At 38.7% G+C, this 22794-nt stretch overlaps 1 protein-coding gene across 3 annotated transcripts in view; it reads right to left on the reverse strand.

Annotated features, from left to right (window-relative positions):
• Positions 1-391: 391 nt before the first annotated feature.
• The window catches only part of ZNF804A (zinc finger protein 804A), a 263923-nt gene continuing 241520 nt past the window's right edge, over positions 392-22794 (reverse strand). For 2 of the 3 annotated variants that reach the window (XM_060780212.2, XM_060780221.2), the window contains exons 3-4: positions 13654-13784; positions 392-4139 (exon numbers count right to left, since the gene is read on the reverse strand). In XM_060780212.2, coding sequence (XP_060636195.2) covers positions 863-4139; positions 13654-13784 — 3408 coding nt within the window. In that variant the 3' untranslated portion in view covers positions 392-862. The remainder of the gene's footprint in view (positions 4140-13653; positions 13785-22794) is intronic. The other variant, XM_060780229.2, reaches the window with a different exon arrangement.

Consider the following 22794-nt stretch of genomic DNA (forward strand, 5'->3'; position numbering starts at 1 on the left):
CACAGAGCAGAGGAAGCATGCAAACCAGAGAGTCTTCAGGCTTCTAGATATATGTTGTGCTTGCTTTTCCATCGCTTAGAATTATTTAAAGAGAAAAGCACACATTGGGGATGCTCTGCTAATGGGCCATATTTTTTCTGCAAAAAAATCAAGAGGGTAATATAATCAGCTCTATTACCCTTTGTAACCTGTGCACAGTATGACCATTCCCCTCTGGTCTCTGATCATAAATCAGAGAAAGCTATGGGAAATGGTTAGCCTACACATTGTAGAGTCTACTATTTAAAAGACAAAAAAAACCCCATTATTTTGAAGATGTAACAGTACAAGAAACACAATGCTGAAATCTAATAATTAAAAAAGAAATATCAAATCCATAACAAACAACCAATTATTGCAAGAGGGAGTTTCTTACTATATTTATGATTATAAGGAATGTTATACAAAACGTAGTGCATCAGATTTGTCTAAACATTACTTAGGTGCAAATACACAAATATAATCATAAAAAAACAGGAGCATACTTTACAACATAACTTACAGTACTATAAATATATTTTATATACATGTTAACATATTTTGAGACATTGTTTTCATACATACGTACATATATATATATATATCTGTAGTTTGCATTAATATTAGACTATTCAGTGCTTTAGTTTTATTATGACTCTGCACTATACACATAGATATTTGCATTGTTAGATCAATAACAAATAGCTTGCTGATCAGGAGGTTCATGTAGCCTCTTGGTTTTAATCTAGCAGTATAGTGATTTCTGTCCATTTTTGATGGAAAGCATTTGTGTATTTCCCCCATATAAGACTCGTCTTTTCATTTGCATGGTTCAACCTGAGGCCTAAAAGAGAGGCTGCAATGGAATAACAGCTGGGTGTGGTGAAAGGAGAGAAGGAAAGAGTGTGTGTGGCAAAGGAGGGAAAGCCAAATGGCCTGGATGGAGAACTGAAGCTGAAATGAATGGCAACTGGGGTGGGCCCACCATGGCTGTGTGGCCTGCAGGACAAAGTCTTGGCCCAACTGACAAATGAGGTAAAGGTGTTCGTGAAAGAGCTGGGACTTGGGAAAGAAACTGGTGAGGCTGAAGGACCTTAAAAGTACTGGCTGCGGCTGCAGCAGCTGCGGCTGCTGCATGCTGCTGCAAAACAGTGTGGTGGATTGTTGTGATGGAGGTAGAACAGAGGGGCTGCTGCAAAGGCAAGGGTGGAAGAGGGCCATTTGAAGGTTGGATTGCAGCTGGAGGAAAAGCAAGTTTCATCTTACTAGCCAGCAAGTTTTGGTGCATGATCTGGTGGTAAGCTTCACAATGCAGATCTTTGAATTTGTCATGGTTTTCTGGGGGCAAGAGCAGTGCATGTTCAGGCAAGGTGAATGGGGTAAGTATTTGCTCTGTGGTTAAGAAAGCATGGCTGTCCATGTGTGCTTCTTTAAAGGGCAATGGTGGCGGGGCATGAAATATACCTGGGTTACACCGCCACCACTCACTGGAGGATGGATTAAGTTTTTCTTGTGGTACAGTCTCAGCTACTTCATAGTGGCACAGATATGCCTTAGGAGGAGGCTGGCCTAGGTTTCTTTCAAGACTGGGCACTTTATTCGGAGCCTGAATTTCAGGAGCACTCACATTTTCATTTTTTTCTCCCTCTTCCAACATGTTTCTGGCTTTTGTTCTTTCCAGAACATTATGTTCACTAACAGGAGAATCAGAACATGCACATTCTTCTGGATGGGGACCATTCTCTGCAACCAAACATGTTGATGTTTGGGTGTTTTCTAATGAAAGTGATTGTTCAGGCTGTGGGTCTGTTTGGCTTTCTAATGGCTGCATTGTTTTTTCTGTATTGTTTTCATAATCTGGGATGGAAGGGCTTGTTATCTGCTCTGTGCATTCTTCAGTTGGTTGTTTGGGAGAAACACTAAACACTGAGACTTCCTTTGGAGTCTTGATATTATTCCTCGCAATGTCTCTGTAAACACTTTCTATGAACATATGGTGAATTTTTGCTCTCTTTCTCCTTCTTTTCCGTTTAGGTTTAGTAGGTGATGCTACGTTACATGTGTGCCTCAAATTCTCTTCTGAAAAATAGGCTTTTGCATTGGAACTTTCATCTGATGAGCAAGAGTGCATATGGTGTCTTCTTTTTCGATGCAATCTCTCTGGCTCATCCGTGAGAGAATTATATGCTCTCTTTATGGGCTGTGTTTGCATTGTATATTTTTCATCGGGATAGTGCCTTGAATCTTTATAGTCTGGGCTACTACTGGATCTTCTGATACTCCAGCTGCAAAATGATCTAGAGTAAACAGAACTATATCTTCCAGAATTCAAACTTGCTTTAATTGATTGTCTGTGAGAAATTGTGTTGTTCCTTCTCCACAAATTGTTAGAGCTTGAGCAACAGTCCGTATCATCCTTTGCATTCCAGGTGGGGTGTGGAGCTTGATTCTCATGGTCCTGTGTGGATGCAGATATGTTTCCAGTTGAGACACTCTTCTCAGTCACAAGCATTTTGGGTGTTTGGTCCAACATATCTGGAGTAGAACTTCCCTGTTCATTTTCACCTGCACATTCTTCCAGAACCTTTTGATGTTTAACAACAGTAGAATTATTTTGCTGTTCAGATACTGGAGAAATTTCAGGATTTGCCTGTGTGACTTCCTCATAATGGTAATGATGGCATAGTTTTCTCCTTCTTTTCCTCTTCCTGTTTTTATGAAACCACTTCTCATGTGTTCTTTCAACATAAGTTTTGTTTTGTTGTTTATGGTCAGAAAACCCCTCTTTTATACATTTTGGGGGACTATGGTGATTTTCTTGCTTCTCAGTCACCTGTGAAGTATCCACATTTAATTCATCTTGGCTTTTTTCAGGATTACAACCATTGGCTGAAGTGTTATCCATTTCAGCAGGTTTTTCATTGGATTGGTATGTATGAAAGTCACTTGAACAATCAGTATTTACTGATTTATCTGTGTTATCTAGAAATACGCCCTGGCTTGATCCAGTCTTATGGGAAGACTTTGGCATATTTGACTGTGGTTTATTTTTCTCGAGGCATTCATTCAGTTTTGATGACCTGAAATCAAAGCATAAAGGATTACAGCTATATGAAATGGATGGCTTTGTGTTCGTGTAAATTAACATTTCAGATGGCCACTGAAGAATGCTTGATCCATGTTTGTTAAGCACAGGAACAAATGGCTCAAAAGGTCTTTTTTGTGAATTTTGTTTACAAGGCAGAGCAATTGCTTCCCCTTCAGAATTTGCTGGAACCAGTCCATCAGATGAGTGCTTTCTAATTTCAGCTTCAGCGGTGGGTGAATCACTGCTAATGTTCTGATCATTTTCTTCCTGGCCATCATGCTGTGATAAACATTCTTCATTCGCAGGGAGACTTGTGCATTCATCACCCACTTGTTCATCTCTATTGCTTTCTGTGGGAAGGCCTGGAGTCCCAGAGGAAACCCTGGCAAGTATTTCATCAGGCAAAGCAGCTGAATCCACGTTAATGCAGAAGTTATCAGAATCATCAAGTCCATTTATTTTCAAATGAGAAACAGGGGATATTGATTCCTTGACTTCTTCTGCTGTGTTCTCTTCACTGACTGGTTCATTTGAGTCCTGTATGGGGGTAAATTCAGTATGGCCGGTATGCTTTTCTGTCACTGGAGCCATTGAACTATGTTTCTCCTCAGAAGATGGGGCAAGCTCTTCATCTGATGACACCTGAAGATTGCAAGGCCCAGGGAGAAAACGACTCCTTCGGGAAAGCCCATGCTCAGTGGATGCTTCATCATTATATTCATAGAAAGCAGCTGCTGATGATTCAAGTTTGATTGATGCCTTCTTTGGAAATGCAAAAGAAAAGCCCACTTTGTGACCATGGAGTCCTTGCATTTGATCTCCCAGCTTGTCAATGTCTGGCTTACTGTTGTTTGCAAGAGACAAGGAAGCAACTGATGTAACATTGCTGGTAGTCTTTGAGCTGTGCAACAATGCAAAGTTGAACTCTTGTTCCTTTTTAGAGGAGTCGATGAAAGCATGTCGAGGGATTTCATTCAAATTATCTCGGACCATAACTGTGGTGGATCTGAACATAGGCCCGCTCCCTGGAGCACTGAAACAGAAAGAACAAAGAAACATGTATTTATATCAGTACAATTCAGGAACAATTCAGAAACATTTGAAGAGTGCATGCAATGGCAATCTTAATCAAACACACACACACACACATACACGGCATAGTACTGACATTTGAAAGACAAAGAACATTCATACACTTGAATATCGTAGATGCCAAAAAGAGTTCTGCTTAAAGTCTAACTGAATTTTCTTTTCCTCTGCTAGTTACTGTAAAGATGTAACTAGTAGTTCACGACTTCTGCAGCCAGCATTTGTAAGGGTTTCAACATCTATGGACCATATCAGTTTAGCCTTGGGCTCTGTTCTAGGATGCTTCCAGGATGGAGCCTGCCAGAACCCATCACATGACACAAGGCTAGTTCCAGCAGGGCTCCATCCTTGATCCATCCTGGAAGTGTCCTAGGGTAGAACCCAGAGGCTTCCCGTGTTCTCATTAGTTATAACAGGGACAGTGTAGGGCAAAGCCGGGAAGCAACACTTTCCCTCATTTAATGGGGAAAGCGGCAATGTGGAATGATGGTTCCCCCTGCTGCCCCATGGATTCACCATGATGCCCAGTGAATTGCCCAGCTGTCACTCAGCTGGAGGACCTTAATATGATGAGGTCCCATGTCTCCCATACCTTCCTGCTCCCCCCCCCCTTTGCCTTGGCTTTCTACCTCCTCTATTGCTAGTTGCATTTGGTTGTTCTCTTCTTCAGTCTCAGAGTGAAAGGCAATTGGAGATGAACATGCTACTGTTTCTCCCTGTTAAAGCCCGTTAGAGCAGCCTATCAAGATAAGTGAGGAGGAGGTTCTGCAAACCCAGGGGAAATAATCCAACAATAAGTGTTGAAGTGAAGGAATTCACGAGGGTAGTCTTTATAACAACACCCTCACAGAGAGAGATCAATGCATACAGATAGCTCTTTAGATCCGTAACAATTTCTACTGGTACTCATTAGATAGAGGTGTGCATTTTTTTGTTAGTCCTTGTAATTCAGATCAAATTTATTTAATTCTTACTTAGGAGTTGATATGTGATATGTGGGCATGGCCCGCACCAAAAATTTAAGAATTGATACTTTTTAGTTTTCGTTTTGTAAATCTTGGAAGACTCCCAAAGTCAGTTTCATATTCAGTGCAAGTAAGCAAAGCTGAAAGCAAAGCCAACGGCTACCTTAGTGCCTCTGTAAATTAATGGAGTCTTGGCATTAGGAACAGGGAAAAGAGGGAGCAGTTTTTGATGGGAAAAGTCTGGGAAATGTAATTTGGGGAGGAGCCTTATGTAATTTGGGAAGGCCCTGTCCTAAACTACATTTCCCAGAATGCAGTGCACTGCTCGGCATCAGAAAGATTTGCCCCTCCATGGCCAGCCAAAGTTTCAGTAAATTATGATTTTTGTTTCTGGGTTACAAATATCATTTCCTAATTGGTTCTATAATAAAATGTAGTGAACTGCAGAAGCTTTGTCATTGCACAAAGGACATTGTGTTATAGCACATTTTGCTGTTGTCTCCACCAATTTATCATCATCCACCAATTTAACTATTTTTTGGCTCAAAAACAAAGTTCCTGGAGTAGAACTACTACTTTTAAAGTAAGGAGAACACATTAAACAGGAAATAACACTTTCAAACTAGAAACATGTTTTCTTCTTCATCATCATCATCATCTTCATCATCATCATCATTATCATCATCATTCAAAGGTTGGAAGGCCATATGTCGAAGGTGCTTTTATGGTTTCTACATTATGGTTTTTGTTCCTGGATTATAAATGTCATTTCCTAATTAGTTCTATCATAGAAACATGGCAAACGTTCTTTAAATTGCAAAAACGTTGTCTTTGCATGATGGACATCATGTTATAGCACATTTTGCTATCCAGTCCACCAATTTAACAAATGGGGTGAAAGTGTCCTAGGATGCTAAAATCACTTCATCTGCTGAGCTTGTAGCTAAAAGAGGCCCTTGATTTTCCTACCCACACTTTCCATGAACTATCACAACTATCTAAATAATTACAATCATTTTCAGTTCAGGTTTTGTTTTTTTACCAAATTGGATCCTCAGTAATGATTTCACACAGAGTAAAAATGGAAAATCTAAATCCTCATCTGGTTTCATCTGTCATGAATTTCCTAGACAGAGGTATACAACCCTTGATCGTCTCAGAAGGAATTCTTCCAAACTTGGATAAAGAGATGCTAATATTTGCTAAATGCATTCAGAATTATAAAGATTCTTATCAGTCTTGTATTCTCTTCATCAGAGTTTCCTGATTTTTTGAAGGGGGGATTGGTTTTTGAACATTTATAAAGATGTTTTCCCATTTCTATTGGAGACTCAGGTATGCAAAACGTGCACCATATCACTTATCTGCATCTCTCCCCTGCCAATATTTTAGCTACTTTTGGACTGATTTTATTTGACACATGAGTTGTTGAGTAAAAAGAAGCATGAGATCCCTGCAGTCACTTTAAGTGGTTACTCTCTGTGCATACAGGGCCCTCTCTCAGACAGGTCTGCTTGCTTTCTGATTGGGCACACCAAGCTCTTTAACTGTATTTCTAAAACATTTATAGCAGTGTCTAAATGTATACACTACCCCAGGGGTCCAGCATGCAATTTCAGATATGTATACACATAGATTGATCCATTGTCCTTCACCCTCTCCAAAGTACCACCATTAATAAATATGCCATTAGGTATAATGTGATCATTAGCACAGCATGGGGAGCTGGATATGGACCTCTGGCTGTGAGTTATTTAAAGGTTACAAAGGCCTCAGGAATAACAGGAAGAAAATAATCATGCACACCCCAGCCTGCAACATGGTAAATCAGAGTTTTCGTATCTAAAATTATTCAATTGCACTGGAACCTCTGGGGCTAAGTGATTTCTGACTTAAATAGTGTTTCATGTATCAAAGCAATAGATTCTACAAGGAGACTTGAAGATCACTCATTTTACCCAGCAGTGGTTAATTCCTTCATGACAGATTACTCCACATTATTCAAATTAGAGAACAGGGCATCCGAGTACAACCAGAAGTATACATAGGACCAGTAATAAAAAGTTCAGTAAAATACATTTTTGTCAACTTAAGTAAAAGAGTCATATCCTATCCAGTAATGGATAATTCAAAGAATTCCATTTCCCCATAGCATGTAATTACTATTATATATGTATGTCTGAGATAGGGGTAAGAAGGAAGGAACACATTTTTATTATTGCGGTATATAACTTTGAAATGTCTAGAAGTAGCCTTTATCAATTTCAATAATTAATCCCTCTTAGATTATGTGTTTTCTCAGGACCTATAATTGTATCTCAGAATCCATTGTTTAGATGTCAAATAGAAATAAAAGGACATATCAAAAGACAGAATGGGGAGATGAGGTTTACAGGGGTTGGTAATTCATAGTAACACGTATGAAAGTACATTCCTCAGACTAACTTAGATTTTAGAAATGCTCTCTCTGTGTGTTCATTTCTAGTTGTTACTCCCAATGATACTGCACCTATTACATCAATAGGAACTTGATAAGTTAACAAGCATGTAAGTTACAGTATTCCATTATGGTGGTTTGAGCATTGGACTATGACTCTGGAGATTAGGGTTTGAATCCCCGCTTAACCATGAAAACTCACTGAATGACTGCAGTCAAGTCACACTTTCCCAACCTCAGAGCAAGGCAAAGGCAAGCCCCCTCTGAACAAATCCTGCCATAAAAATCAAATGGCATCCTTTCCTTAGGGTTGCCATAAGATGGAAATGACTTGAAGGTACACTTCATCCAATAACAATATTCCTTCAATTCAGTGGGTGCACTTCAGTGTGTTAACAATTTGATAATATTTATTTAAAATAGTCACATTGTTATTTGCACCAGGGATCCTGAAGATATTGTGCAGACCTTGGAAAATTTGTTCTTTTGCACTGGGTGGTCACAATAGATGTGCTATTTAAGAAGTCAGCATTCTTCTCCCAAAGTTGTCCAGGCTCTGACAGTAAGCTATTTAATTTGTGCTGTTGGAAGAACTGTAATTTTGAATATAATAAGAGTTTTGTAAGACACTGAATCCAAAGGTCTTGCCACTTATGAGCCAATTCATGACAGGTTCATTGCTTTTTAAAAAAAGGTGGGGGGGGGGGGGAGAACCGTCCATATTGAGATGTCCTAGCCATGTAAAAAAGAACTATGGGTTAGGTTTTAACCATCACAAACACTGCAGTGCCTGACAACACTATTAAAATACTTCAAAAAGATAGTCAGTCAATTGAAACAGTGCTAAGAGGTAAGAATTTGTGCTGATGAATGCCATTAGCATGATGGATGTGTGAGCACACCTCAATAACATTTGTAGAACTCATTGCACACTAGAAGCGTGACATATATCAGCAGTTCATAAGGTGCCCTCTATAGTCAATGTCTATACGACATAGGGTTTCTGACATTGCGGTGTTGCAATTCACTGCAGTGAAATGCCTGTCTATTATTCCATATATATATATATATATAGAGAGAGAGAGAGAGAGAGAGAGAGAGAGAGATTTTCTGTTGCTTGTCAATGGCTACCTCATTCTGCTTACTTGTAGGACCAAGTCAGGTTGGAGGAAATTACAGCCTAAAGAAGTTTCAGTTCTTTCTCTCCCAGAAGTCTATCAATCTACAGAAAACTACGTTTTTCTGAGCACTGCAGTTGGTTGAGGCTACCTTAATTAATCTTTCAAACGATGGAACTGCTGGAGTCTCATACTTGCAACCATTAACTATTTATGGATACAAAAGAACATGTATGCTCACTCATTTTAATGTGTTGCCCTTTGCTTTGTTAACTGGCTGATTTAGCAATATCCTGTTTAATGAACAATGTTGTCCCTATGGAATCTGATGAAACCTGTTGGTTGTATTCTTTTAGCTTGCCAATTATATAAGGGAATTCAGAGATGACAATTCCCCATTTCTTAAAAACGTTATACAGAAAACCCACTGAAATAATGGTATTTTTCAACTAAGTGATAATTCTACCTACTATACTGTCAAGGTAGGTCAGTTTGTTTTCTCCTCAGTACAAATGAGTGAGATTGACACTTCATTGTACTAATGGTTGGACTCTGCTTGCTAATGAATGAAAGCCAGCAGTGATGGTGGCAAGCCTGAGAAGGAACAGTTTCCAGCTCCATATTGGCTATCCTTCCAATGCTGCTGGTATAGGAGGTCCATGTAGCTCTGGGAGGATGGCCAGGAAAAGCATTTATGTCATATAAGAATAAAGCTATCTTGGACAGGGATGGTGTAGCTACATTAGTCAAGGCACAGGTGGCCTCAAGACTGGATTATTGCAATATACTGTATATGGGACTACTTTAAGGCTGATCTAGCAATTGAAACTGTTACAGTTTTGACTAGGTTATCAACATGACAAAATAATGCTACTAAAGAAGATTTGTTATCAGGCCAGATTTAAGATTCTTTTGTTAGTTCAAAAAGCTTGGACCTGGTTCCCTGCAGTTACTTAGAGCAAGGGCATCCAGTGTGACTGCATCTATCACATTCAATAAGTTCCTAAGAAATTTGACCTGGTCCAATTATTCTTAATTTTAAATGCATGCTAAAACTTAAATACAAGTTTACCCTCTTTCATACAAATTCACAGCATGAAGCACACAATTCTTAGTCCTGGCTAGAGTGTAATCAATGTCATTTATCTATGTGTTGATTCAGCTTTCAACATTGATCCAGTGGGTTTATACTAGCCTTCCGATGTTGTATATTAATATGCATGTATTAATTTTCTGGTTTGTAGTAGTAGGTAAATATTTATAAATAAATATTCAGATCATCCTTCCAAGAGTACTTAGCATCCTGGTGGTTTCTCAAAATGCATACTTATTTTTATGCATTATAATTTCATTTTTTAAATGGTCATCCTGCCTTTTCCCAAGCACCAAATAGTGCTCAAGTACTGGCCAGGCCAAGACAGATTTCCATTTGGGTGCTTTGAAAGTGTTGTTCTCTGCACCTTCCGAAGCCCATTGCTGTATGTAATGAAAGAAGGCCACAACTTTCTGACAGAGCATGTACTTTGCATGAAGAAGGTTCCAGATTTGATACCTTAACATCTCCGTTTAAAAATGGTGAACTCTGCTGGAGATCTTGGAAAGCCATTGCCAATAATAATAAACAAACAGATCAATGATCTGACTTGATATAAATTATTTTCATGTGTCTGTCTCTTCGCTCCTGTACAGTAGGCCAATGGCTACTTTGCTCTGCCTAATAGGGCTGCGCAAAGTTTAAGGACCCTGTTTTGTAATTTGGAGATTTGTATGATTCATTAATATAATATTTTGAATTACTAATTGGTAGGGCTGGGCGGTTTCGTTTCGTTAATTTGTAATTCGTTAAAAATTCGTTATTTTTTTATAACGAAGCGATAACGAACCATTCTAGAGCAACTTAAAAACGAAATGAATTTTTAAATTTGTTTCGTAAATGCTTCGGATTCATTATGTATTCGTTTCGTTATCAGTTTGAGGTCGTTTCGTTATTATTTCCGCATGTCTGGGGCAAGTTTTATAGTTGGTTTTTGTTTAATTAGTGAAAAAAATTATAATATCACACCAACAGTCAACAACAGAGGGAGAGGGAGGCTTCAGAAGTTCCCCCTGTCCCATTTGGAGGTTTTTTAGCGTATTGCGCTGTCGCGTCCGCCATTAACGAATCGATTCGTTATTGTTTCGTATTTGTTTCGTTAATGTTTCGTAATTTTTTTAACATTTATGAAATTTCATAAATATCGAACTTTTTAAAAGAAAAATTTCGGAATTCTTTTAAATATCGAAACGCAAAAATCCCCAAAAAACGAATCGATTTTAGAAACAATTTTTTCCGTTGTTACCCAGGCCTACTAATTGGAACAGGAACCTTCTGAAACATTAAGAATTGAAATAGAAGTCTCCAAAAGGTTTCAGAAAGATGAGTAAAGATTTGTTGTTTCAGAGAGTTTCCAGAAGTGTTTTTTTCAATGTAACATACTCCATAATTGTTTGGATTGGGAGGGGGCTGAAATGACTGACAATGGCAACTTTGGTTTTTTTCCCCTTGTCAGCCAATCAGGAGAAGAACCAAGAAGAAAGCCAATCATATGGCTTTCTGCAAAGCTGATTTCCTACCCTCAATATCTGTGTTTCTTTTTAGAGTTGTAGGAAACTGAAAGAGAGAAAGATGAATGGTGCATGTTCTGTGTGTTTGTTAAAACTTAAACTAGTAGGTTTTTAATAATTCTGCTTCTTTCTATTCCTCCATATCTGGTCTATAAACTTTCTCTGTTGAAATTATCCAATCTTAAATTTATATTTTCCAAATTCCCATACTCCCTCCCCAAACTGTACACCCCTTTGTTGCCTTCAGTTCTTAAATCCTTCTTTTATCAACTCACTGTTTATGTTTATTGCTTCTAAGTTTCATTTATATTAAAGTTATTTACAGCCTTATCACACTGGAAAATGTAGTTTGGGAAGGTGAGGACCTCTGTAGCAGTGTATTCAAAAAGCCCCATCCTAAACTACATTTCCCAGAATTCTGCTCATGCAAGAAGAATGGGGCTGCCCACATTAGGGTCCCAGTGTGATAAGGGGTTTAAGTTAATCACATGTGCTTAAATTGAAAAATTCTTTAAAATCAGTGGATGTACTCATGTTGTCTCACTGTACTATAATTTAAGGGGCTACCTCTTGTAGTTTTTTTAAAAAATAATTTTAATTGAAAAAAAACATAAAAAATTCTAAAAATCAGTAGATGAACGTATCTTTCTGAACCTTTGCATGATTGATGCCCTGCTTATGTTGTCTCATTGTGCAGATGGCGATACCTATTGTAATTTTTAATTTTTTTTTACATTTCCTAAAATCAGTGGATGACCAAAACATTCTGAAACATTCTAAATGTTGCCTACAAGTGTGCCAAGCTAATAGTCATAAAAATGAAGGGGAATCAAGCCTCAAAAATTTCTCAATTGCAGTGAACAGAACAAATCATAACAAAACTTCACCCTACACCACTGGGTGTCTGTGTCCTACACCACTGGAGAAATTACACTGCTTAGCCGGTATTGCACCACCTGACATCCGCCGGGAAGTAGCAGCCAATAGTGAAAGGACCAAGGCAGAGACATCTCCAGCTCATTCCCTGTTTGCGTATCAGCCAGCACGTCAATGACTTAAATCTAGAAATAGTTTTCTAAGATCTACAGAGACACTCGCTGGAACACCTCAGCAAGTGAGAGTCCAAAAGTGGCAGGCTCAAACCCAGAACATCAACCAATGGCTGATACCAAATGAGAGACTCCCCCCTGGGCACACAGAAGACTGGGCGACTTGGAAAGCGCTGAACAGACTGCGCTCTGGCACCACGAGATGCAGAGCCAACCTCAAGAAATGGGTCCACAAAGTGGAATCCATGACATGCGAGTGCGGAGAGGAGCAAACCACTGACCACCTGCTGCAATGCAACCTGAGCCCTGCCACATGCACAATGGAGGACCTTCTTGCAGCAACACCAGAAGCACTCCAAGTGGCCAAAGGTCAAAGGACATTTAATCAACTACCAAACTCACAAATTTTGTATTTTGTCTGTTTGTTTGTTTTGTTCTGTTAGAAATGTAATACAATTGACTGGTTGCCCTGACACGACAAATAAATAAATAACAAAACAATTAAGAAAATTCGGATTACTAATCGGAACAGGGGGCCCTCTGAATCTTTACGAAATGAAACAGGGGCCATTTGAATCTCGGAAATGAATTATTGATCTGATTTTATTCACTTTGCACCCTCTTCTGCCTAAAGCTAGGGCATACTTTGTCACTATATAAGGGGCAGTGACTTTCACCATTTCCCCCTTCTACTTGCAGCTCCCAAGCAGCACCAGTACCCACATGGAGAAGAAGGCCTAAATGTAATAGTGGAGGAAGGAGGATCAGTTAAGATCATCTGCCACTGATGAAACAGTAGGGTCCTCAGTCTAAATCCAATTGCATGGAACAATGTTAAAGAATGTTATATGGATTAACAATATATTCCTTTCCTCATAAAAGAAGTCTTGCCAAGCTTCAGATGATTGACCTAGTTCCAAAAGTTTTTCAACACAATGCCTGCATTTATTAAATATTTATGCAGTATGTGTGTGTGTGTGTATGCATGTGTGTGTGTGTGTGTATGTCTATCTAACTAACTATCTATAGTGAAAGAGTATATTTTAAAACTAAAATCTCTATCATTTTCACTCTGCTGGAAGAGTAACATTAAAACATTTATTTCATTGCAGTGTGCCAAATTTAACTGCTGCATACAGCCCAGGAACAGCACCTTAAAAACAGATCCACTTTGTTCTGGTTCAAGATGTTAATCATCATGAAACCTTCTTCTACCATGACATACCGCCGGGAAAATAATTTCCCCTTCTGTGCTCTTTTAACCTTTTAATAACTTTTCACTCACCACGCCGCTTCTTTTCTGAGTTCAGCTAACTTGTGCAAGCGTTGAAGGGCTTTTTCTTGCTTCCTTTCATCCTTTCTTGATTTGGATGCCACGTTTCGTGCAAACTCCCTCTGTTTTAGCTCCTTGAGTCTCTATTAGAAAATAATTGGAAGCAGGAGAGGGAAGGAGAAAGAGAATCATTGAATGCAAAAAGAGTAAAGCCACACACACACACACACACACACACTTATACCTTCCTATGAAATAATACACCAAAATAACCTGTGAAAAGCCTGTTATTTTCTGTTCGCATGAAAATATTCAATTTGTACATTTATACCGATTGGCAGAAGCCCCAAAATTCACAGTGACATTATTACTGCTGTAGTGTTATTTGTTCACATGTCTAGAGCTTTATTCTTCTCTTTCTTTTTTTCAGTGACTGCTTATGCATTTGTATTAGTAGAATAAAATATGTTCTTGGACAGTTAAAATTATTTATTATTACCTGACACAAAATTGCTGTCATATTTGGTGGAAGTGGTATATAAACATATTTGTGGAGATATCGTTTAGCTTCCAAAAAACACTCTGAATCATCTATCTGGGGTATGCTACATTTACCATTATGGGATACTCTATTTGAAATTAGTTATTCTACTAGATAACTCACATGTCAAAATGGCTAATGCCTGGCCTTCTACTTCTAAAAAGAAAAATACAAAACAAATAAATCAGGTTCTGTGTCCAATTGTGAATCATATTAAATATATTCCAAGCAAATGACATTATAGACCTATCATGCCTATTCAGGAGTAAACCCCAATGAGTTTAACCAGATTTCCTAGGCAAGTATGCATATGACTGCAACTCTTTGGTACAAGTAAAAAAAAAGAGTGAGTAAAATGTGCTGTAATACATAACAAGCTCCATATATGAATGCAAATGTAGGAGTTGTATGTATATGTGAATACTAGAGATGTATGATGCATTAAAATGTTTCAAATTCATTACAAAATGGTGGGGCTGGCACTTTGTTTCTAAATTGTTTCTTAATAGTACTTGGTAAAAATCTCATTACTATAACTGGAATAATAAAATTTCATTATTACTTCATTAGAGTAATTACGTATGCACATTGATTACTAGAATTGGGGAAACTTCAGGGGTTTCTATCACCCTCATTTTTAAAGCTATTAGGGTTAAACTTGCTACAATGGTAGAACACATTTACCATTGTTCGCCCACCAAATTTCAGAATGTTTCTCTTATCCACAGATTTTTGACAAATTTTCAAAGTTTTTATAAACAATATATTTTTTAATAATAAAGAAAACCTGTTCCTAGTTTCAAAGTATCATTTCCTGTTTATTTGTGTAGTACTTACTTTGAAAGTAGTTGTTCTACTCCAGAAACTTTGCTTTTGTGGCAGAAACTTTGCTAAATTGGTGGAGACTCAATAAAGCAAAATGTTTTATATATAGGATGATGCCTTTCTCTGCTATCCTGATTGGTGCTTTCTGATGCTGGATGCAGTCTAGGACATGTATAGTTTAGGACAGGCATATGGCTCCTCATTTCCCAAACTACGTTTGCACTTGTACATAATTAAATGACTGTAAGTCGGGAAGCTTCAGGGCCTCCTTTCTCCCTCATTTTTAAAGAGGAATAGTTGAAAAAAACCAATTTAACATTATGATTTTCAAGTAGAATCTCAGGAGACATAAAATTAAAGTAAAGCTAATAAAATGGCTAACAACAGTGATGATGATGATGATGATGATTATTATTATTATTATTATTATTATTTTAAAAAATATACCTCCCTGGAATAAATTCAACACCTTGGAGAACTCTTGTAAAGTTTTGAACAAAAACTCAGAGATGATTCAGCCCATGTCTGTCATACAACCTTCTGACTGCCTAACTACACTATATGGCACTGTAGATGGGCCTCCTCATCCTTTGAAGGCCTGTAAAAAGAAGTTGGATGGGCATATTTCAGGAGTGCTTTAGTTGTGTATTCCTACATGGAATGGATTGCACTAGATGACCCTTGTGGTCCCTTCCAACTCTAAGACTGTATGCTTTTCAATATTGTTCACTTGACATTCTAAGGATATTCTGGGGAAGCATTTCACACCTCCTAAGATTTGTTGTAAGAAAAGGTGGACCACACAGTGAGAATGAGTGTAGATCCTCAAGAAGAAAAAATGTGCATGAAACAATAAGCATGGCTATAGAGGGAAGTAGAGAAATAAAGCAGGGAAGGAAATATCCAGAAACATACTTTGGTCTATAGAGAAAAGTTATGTTAATTAAGTACATAGAGAAATTAGAAAAAAAATTGGGCAGTTTTTAGGGAAGAAGAAAAATACTATGTATTGCATCATGTTGCAAAAAAAGGGGGAAGAAATTGCAGTTAGGAATCAGAGAAGCTCAACAAAATTCATACTGAAAATTTCTGAAGTCTATAGTTTTCCAAAGCCTCTGAACTATCTCATGTATGTTTTCAGTACAAGGTGACTGAAAATTATCATCAAAGCCACCCCCAAGGAATCAAACATTCAAGTCCTTCCTTGAAACCCCACTGGAACTCACACTTCTCAAATAAATTGTTTTCTCTGTCTTATCGTTTCCAGTTTTTGGAAAGAAAGGAATAGGGGATCAGGGTGGAAAACTGGCCACCAACTCAAAGAGATAGTCATCAGTGTATTGAGTCTAAGAATTACATGTATATTGAAATCCAATCCTTTTAAGGAAAGGCACCCTTGTATCCATATCATTTTATTATGTACACTAAAGACACCAGATCCCACCTGGTCTTGGGAGTAGGGTCAGCCCTCCTTGGTACTTGGATGGGAAATCATTAATGACTATAAAGTACTCTCAGTGGGAGGAGCTGGCAAACCCTATTCTTTGTCTAAGAAACCATGGGGTTGCCATTTGTTGATAAGCAACTTAAAGATACACACATACAAGAATTATAGCTTATCCGGACAACTGCAGTTAGAAGATAGTCATGCCATTAAATAAATTAATATACATTTATATAAACCAAAGAGAAAAAAATAGCCATGTCATACAGACTAAATCCAGTCTTTAGTCCCAATTAGAGTATAATCTATCAAATCAATTTAAATTACATTAGCATTGAGTCATCATTTCCCCACTTTGCTTCAGTAGATGCTTCAAAGGATGGGACTAACGATCAGATTTAGCTCTATGTTTTTTACTTCCCATGTTTGTAGGAACCATTACTTGTATTTGGGGTAGACAAATGCTGACATCAAGTCCTAGCAATCTAGCAATACTGCTTCTGTGCCTCCAAAGGAAGTGAGAGGCAGTAGGGCAGTTGTTCTCAACCTGGGGTCCCCAGATGTTTTTGGCTACAACTTTCAGAAATTCCTGCCAGTTTACCAGCTGTTAGGACATCTGGGAGTTAAAGGCAAAACATCTGGGGACTCCAGGTTGAGAACCACTGCAGTAGGGCTTTTAAATAAAATAACAATCAATTCCCCAATCTGAGTGGGAGAAGGGGTGCTGGAAATCCTTGAAATCCTTAAAACGTGGCCTTAGAATCACACTTACTCCATGGGACACACTGTGTCCACATATGCTTTATAGCGATGCTATTGGAGATGCTAATAATTGTCATACAGAGCATTTGCAAATTGCAATAGTGTTACAGTTGGAGAAGATCTCTTACTCAAACACAACCTATTAAGAGAATTAAAAACCAACCTTTCTCATTTGACCACTATACAAACAAAGTCTGAAAACCCAAATACATTACATTTTCAATCTTGGAAGTAAACACATTTTACCAGCGTGATGAAAAAGAGCACACAAGCAATCAGTTACACAACTTTATTAAGAACAAGCTATTGAGGCACGTGAGACGAAGAACATAGAGCTATGGGGTGGGGTGAGGTGGGGAGAATGGCAAACCAGGACAATTCCTACACAGTGAAATCAAGAGTGTTTTTTTTAATCCCCCCTCCACTTTCTATTTTGAGGGATGGAAAATATGCCATCAAATGCATTCTTCTGCATTTGATTAAAACACACACGCACAGCCTCGCGGTTTAAATTCCATTGCAATGGGATTTACACTGGGATGATGTCTCCAGCCCTTTCTATCACAAATATGAAGGAATTACTTTTGAGTAGGGGTGGGGGTTATTTAAAAATAAAAAGGAAAACAATCCTCTTTCACTTGCCTCAGGCCCCATCTCCACTGCCATGTAAGGGGATCAATCTGAACATTAGGAAGAACTCCCTGACTTTGAGAGCTGTTTAGCAGTTGAGCTCTCTGCCCCGGAGTGTGGTGGAAGCTCCTCCTTTGGAGGCTTTTAAAAAGAGGCTGGATGGCCATCTGTCAGGGGTGCTTTGAATGCAATTTTCCTGTTTCTTGGCAGGGGGTTGGACTGGATGGCCCATGAGGTCTCTTCCAACTCTAGAAAAATAATCTGTTCCTGTTTTGAAAGTGCTATTTCCTGTTTAATTGTGTGGTATTTACTTTGAAAGTAGTTGTTATGCTCTAGAAACTTTGTTGTTGTGGCTGCCACAAACTATGTTGAATTGGTTTTGATAGAGTTACAAGCTGGGTAGAATCAAGGAATGCTGTGGATGTAACAAATCTGAATTTCAGTAAGGCCTTCAACAAGGTCTCCCATGACCTTCTGGTAAACAAACTAGTCAAATGTGGGCTAGGCAAAACTACAGTTAGCTGGATCTGTAATTGGTTAAGTGAACGCACCCAAAGGGTGCTCATAAATGCTTCCTCTTCATTCTGGAAAGAAGTGATGAGCAGAGTGCCATAAGCAGGGTTCCATCCTGGGACCGGTTCTATTCAGCATCTTTATTAATTACTTAGATGAAGGGTTAGAAAGCGTGATCATCAAGTTTGCAGACGACACCAAATTTGGAGGGATAGCTAATACTCCAGAATACAGGGGCAGATTTCAAATCAATCTTAACAGATTAGAGAGATGATTAGCCAAAACTAACAAAATGAAGATACTCCACTTAGGCAGAAAAAAATGAAATGCAAAGATACAGAATGGGGGATGCCTGGCTAGACAGTAGTACATGTGAAAACGATCTTGGAGTCCTTGTAGACAACAAGTTAAACATGAGCTACCAATGTCATACGGTGGCAAAAAAAAAAAGCCAATAGAATTTTGGCCTGCATAAATATGAGTGTCCAGATTCAGGGAAGTCATGCTACCCTTCTATTCTGCCTTGGTCAGACCACACCTGGAATACTGTGTCCAATTTTGGACACCGCAATTTAAGGGAGATGTTGACAAGGTGGAATGTATCCAGAGGAGGGAAACTAAAAGGATCAAGGGTCTAAAGAACAAGTCCTATGAGGAGCGGCTTAAAGAGCAAGGCATGTTTAGCCTGCAGAAGAGCAGACTGAGAGGAGACATGATAGCCATGTATAAATATGTGAAGGGAAGACACAGGGAAGAGGGAGAAAGTTTGTTTTCTGTTGCTCTGGAGACTAGAACATGGAACAATGGCTTCAAACTACAGGAAAGGAGACTCCACTTGAACTTGAGGAAGAATTTCCTAACTCTATGACTCTATGAGATATTCATGGAAAAACTAAAGCAAAATGTGCTGAAAGATGTCTCTCAAAAACAGTTTTTGCAATTTAATAAACTTTTTCCATGTTTTAATAATATAACCAAATGACATGTATAACCCAGGAACAAAAATCATGTTACATAGTGTTATTTATAGTGGCACCCAGTTAACACCACATTATTGAGAATTCAGTTCCTTCCCCTAAAATTGAACCTTAGTGTGGCATATTTGCATGAGCTTAAATTATGTACCCTTTTGCTCTATTCCCTCTCATTCTGATACTCAGCTTTGTGCCATCTGTCTGTTCATATGCTTTCACAAACCGTTAAAAGAAGCTGAGAAAGAGCAAAGTGAAATGTTAGACTTCTAGGTTAACAGGTATTACTTGTCACTGCAGTACCTCCATGTGGCTTTCCCCTCCAGGGAATCCTTGATCAGTAAAAAAGTAGATGATTGGGAAGTTTAAATAATCATGGCCACTATTTTAAATATTCCCCAGGAACATCTTGCTAAAACTGTAGCCTGTTACATGGTAGAAATATTGAAAGTTACCTATTTTAGACATAGCTTAGGGATTTCTGAAACCTGCACGGCAAAGCAGAGTGACATGAGCTGAAGCTTCCTTTCATAATATTCAGTTTTTCTGTGGATTCCCTTCTTCAACAAATTCTGCAAGAATGAACAAACTCAGCACTTCCTATACCACTCCTCTGCTGCGCCAGCTCCACTGGCTGCCTGTCTGCTACCGGCATAATTCAAAGTGCTGGCCTCTAAAGGTCTGGCCCAACTTACCTGTCCGCACGCATCTCCCCTTATGAATGCTCTAGGACTTTAAGATCATCTGGGGAGGCCCTGCTCTTGGTCCCACCTTTGTCACAAGTATGCCTGGCGGGGACGAGAGACAGAGCCTTCTCAGCGGTGGCCCCTCGGCTATGGAATACCCTAAGGATATTAGATCGGTCCCCTCCCTTCTAACTTTTTGAAAGAGAGTCAAGGCTTGGTTCTTTGAGCAGGCATTCCCAATTACAATGTAACAGACATAGGAAAATGGAATGGCTGGATTATGTGATTGGATAATGTTTTAAATAAGAGACTCTAATGTTCATGTTTTTACTAATTTTGTTACGGTTCTATTATTGATGGTTTTATTGTATTGATATTGTATTTTATGGTCTTGGTACCACTTGTAAGCCTTCCCGAGTCACCTGTGGGCTGAGAGGGATGGTATATAAATATAGTAAATAAATAGTAAATAAATGAAAAAATATTACATCACATTTTCTCCTCTGATATGCCGAGTGGCTAGTTTCCTATACATATCATGAGCACAGAAGTGGGGTATTGTTTTTTTGTTTTTGTTTTTTTAATTGTCTATTGATATTAAAGTTATTTTCTCCATTTCACCCTTCTGTACCATCTGGTCCATTTTAAAAGTAAATGATGGTGTTTATGACACAGTGAAGTTTCTGATACAGGCAGTGCCCAGGTTACAAACAAGATAGGTTCTGGAGGTTTGCTCTTTAGTTGAATTTGTATGTAAGGTGGAACAGGTACATTTTAAAGTGTAACTCCAGTCTTTTTTAAAAAAAGTTTTGGCTAGCATAAGGAAGGAATTACATCCCTGTAATGTTTATTTTGCTATCTGTGCTCCTGTTCAGAAGATTCCACCTCACTTTCTGTCCTAAGAAAATTGGATTTTGAAAAAGAAAAAGGGGGTTGTTGTGGAAACAAAGATTTTTGGTAAAGAGAGATAACTTTTCCCCATGGTAACTTTTCCAGGACTAATTTTCCCTTCTTGGGGGTGGCTTACCCCTCACTTTCTATAGTGTAACCCCTGTTTGTAACTAGGGGGCGTATGTAAGTTGGATGTTTGTAATGTGGGGACTAGTCATGGGCCTGATATGAGTGCTATTCTTTTGATTCATGTTTCATTCTGTCCAATCGGATGGTACAAAACAGAAAGGCCCCTCCTGAATGAAAGTACAATCAATACAAAAGGCAGGTGGGAGTAGATACTGGCTCCAAGGTTGCTTTCTGGATCACTTGCCTGGGGTCTGGCAGGGTTTGCAGCCAAGTGGTGAGTAAAGAGCTCTCCTTACTCAGCGCTCAGCTGCAGGCACCCCAGTGCTTTGAGCCTACATGCTTGGATCTCACAGGGCCTTTTTGGATATAAATTAAAAGGAGGGTCATTGAGAAGGTTGTACATGCAACACAAGCACGTTATTTTATTAGTGTTGAATTGCAGAAGCAGGGATACAGATAAAAATCTATTAGCAATAACCAGGATCCCTTTGCATTACAGAAATACTAGGATAAGGGTCCTATTAAGAGGATTTCCCCCTCTTCTAAAGTCTGCACAATATAGCTCATGCAAGATTTGTTAGAATACTCTAACTATCATTTCCACCTGCTCCAGAGTCATCAGAACATACTAAACACATATTCCAGCTGTTTGAATGCATTAAGGTATGGTGAAGTGCACTGCATGGCTATTTCACTAAGTGTTTTCTTTTGGCAATCACATTCCTATTTGCAATAAAATAAATTTCTGGTGTTCCTCTGAGGTTACTTAGTTGGGTATTTGCTTAATCCAGCCCACTATGAGTCTGAATTCATTTGCTAGATGCTGGAGAAGTGGAGATAAAGGGAACATTTTTTTTCAGACTACAACTTACAAAATATCCAAGCCAGAATGAACACCAACCATGCTGGCTGGAGGCTTCTGTAAGTTTTGGAAAGCAATGCATGCAAGCAATCAATAGATGCTTGGCAAATGAAATATTTTGGATCAGTAATGGATTTGGGTCTATAATACAGTCCACAAGCCGCTGATTAAAACATCAAAAGATTTCACAGGTATTTCTGAAATATGTAGATGTGCCTTTTTCCCCGCACCCCCTTCGCCTCCACCTCCTCTTTATTCTCTCCTTTTCCAGACACATTAGCTTGAGGGGGAAGCTTAATGATTAATAATTTACTGTATTTGTTTTTGGTTCGAAGTGTGAGGCATTGCCAATTTGGCTGGATAAAATGCTGACTTGGCAAAGCAACAGCTACATTTTGGGGTGAATTATTGAGCAAAATCTACTGAGTTTGAGAAATACTTCCATCTGTTCTGAAAGTTTGCTTTCAACATGACTAGGTGGAGAATGTTTGTTCCACAGGATTTTCTGGATGACATAGCTCATCATTTGGTAGGCCAAGATTTGCCCTTCTTTGCAGAGTTTCAGGCGGTTCTAATTGCTCTCCATTCATGCTTCTTTTAAATCAGCTGTGTGTTTGTTTCACAGCCTAATCAGTCGATCAGCTATTTTGGGCTTCTTAAAAGTGGATGTGAACTGGAGCAGTCTCCACAGGGGGGAGGAAAGGAAATCACATGTTTTTTTTTTTTTTTTTTTTGTGATGGAAGGGATATACAGGGATATCATATGCACATTTTCTAACCAGAGTCAGGATAAAAGGGGCTTTTAACCCCATTTTTCATCCATTGCAGTGAATCAGCATGGAGTTACCGCTAGCATCATGCAGCCTCCCCTCCCCCATTTAACCTGGTAACTTTGGTGT

This window comes from Anolis sagrei, chromosome 1, assembly GCF_037176765.1.
Source record: "Anolis sagrei isolate rAnoSag1 chromosome 1, rAnoSag1.mat, whole genome shotgun sequence".
Taxonomy (NCBI): Eukaryota; Metazoa; Chordata; class Lepidosauria; order Squamata; family Dactyloidae; genus Anolis; species Anolis sagrei.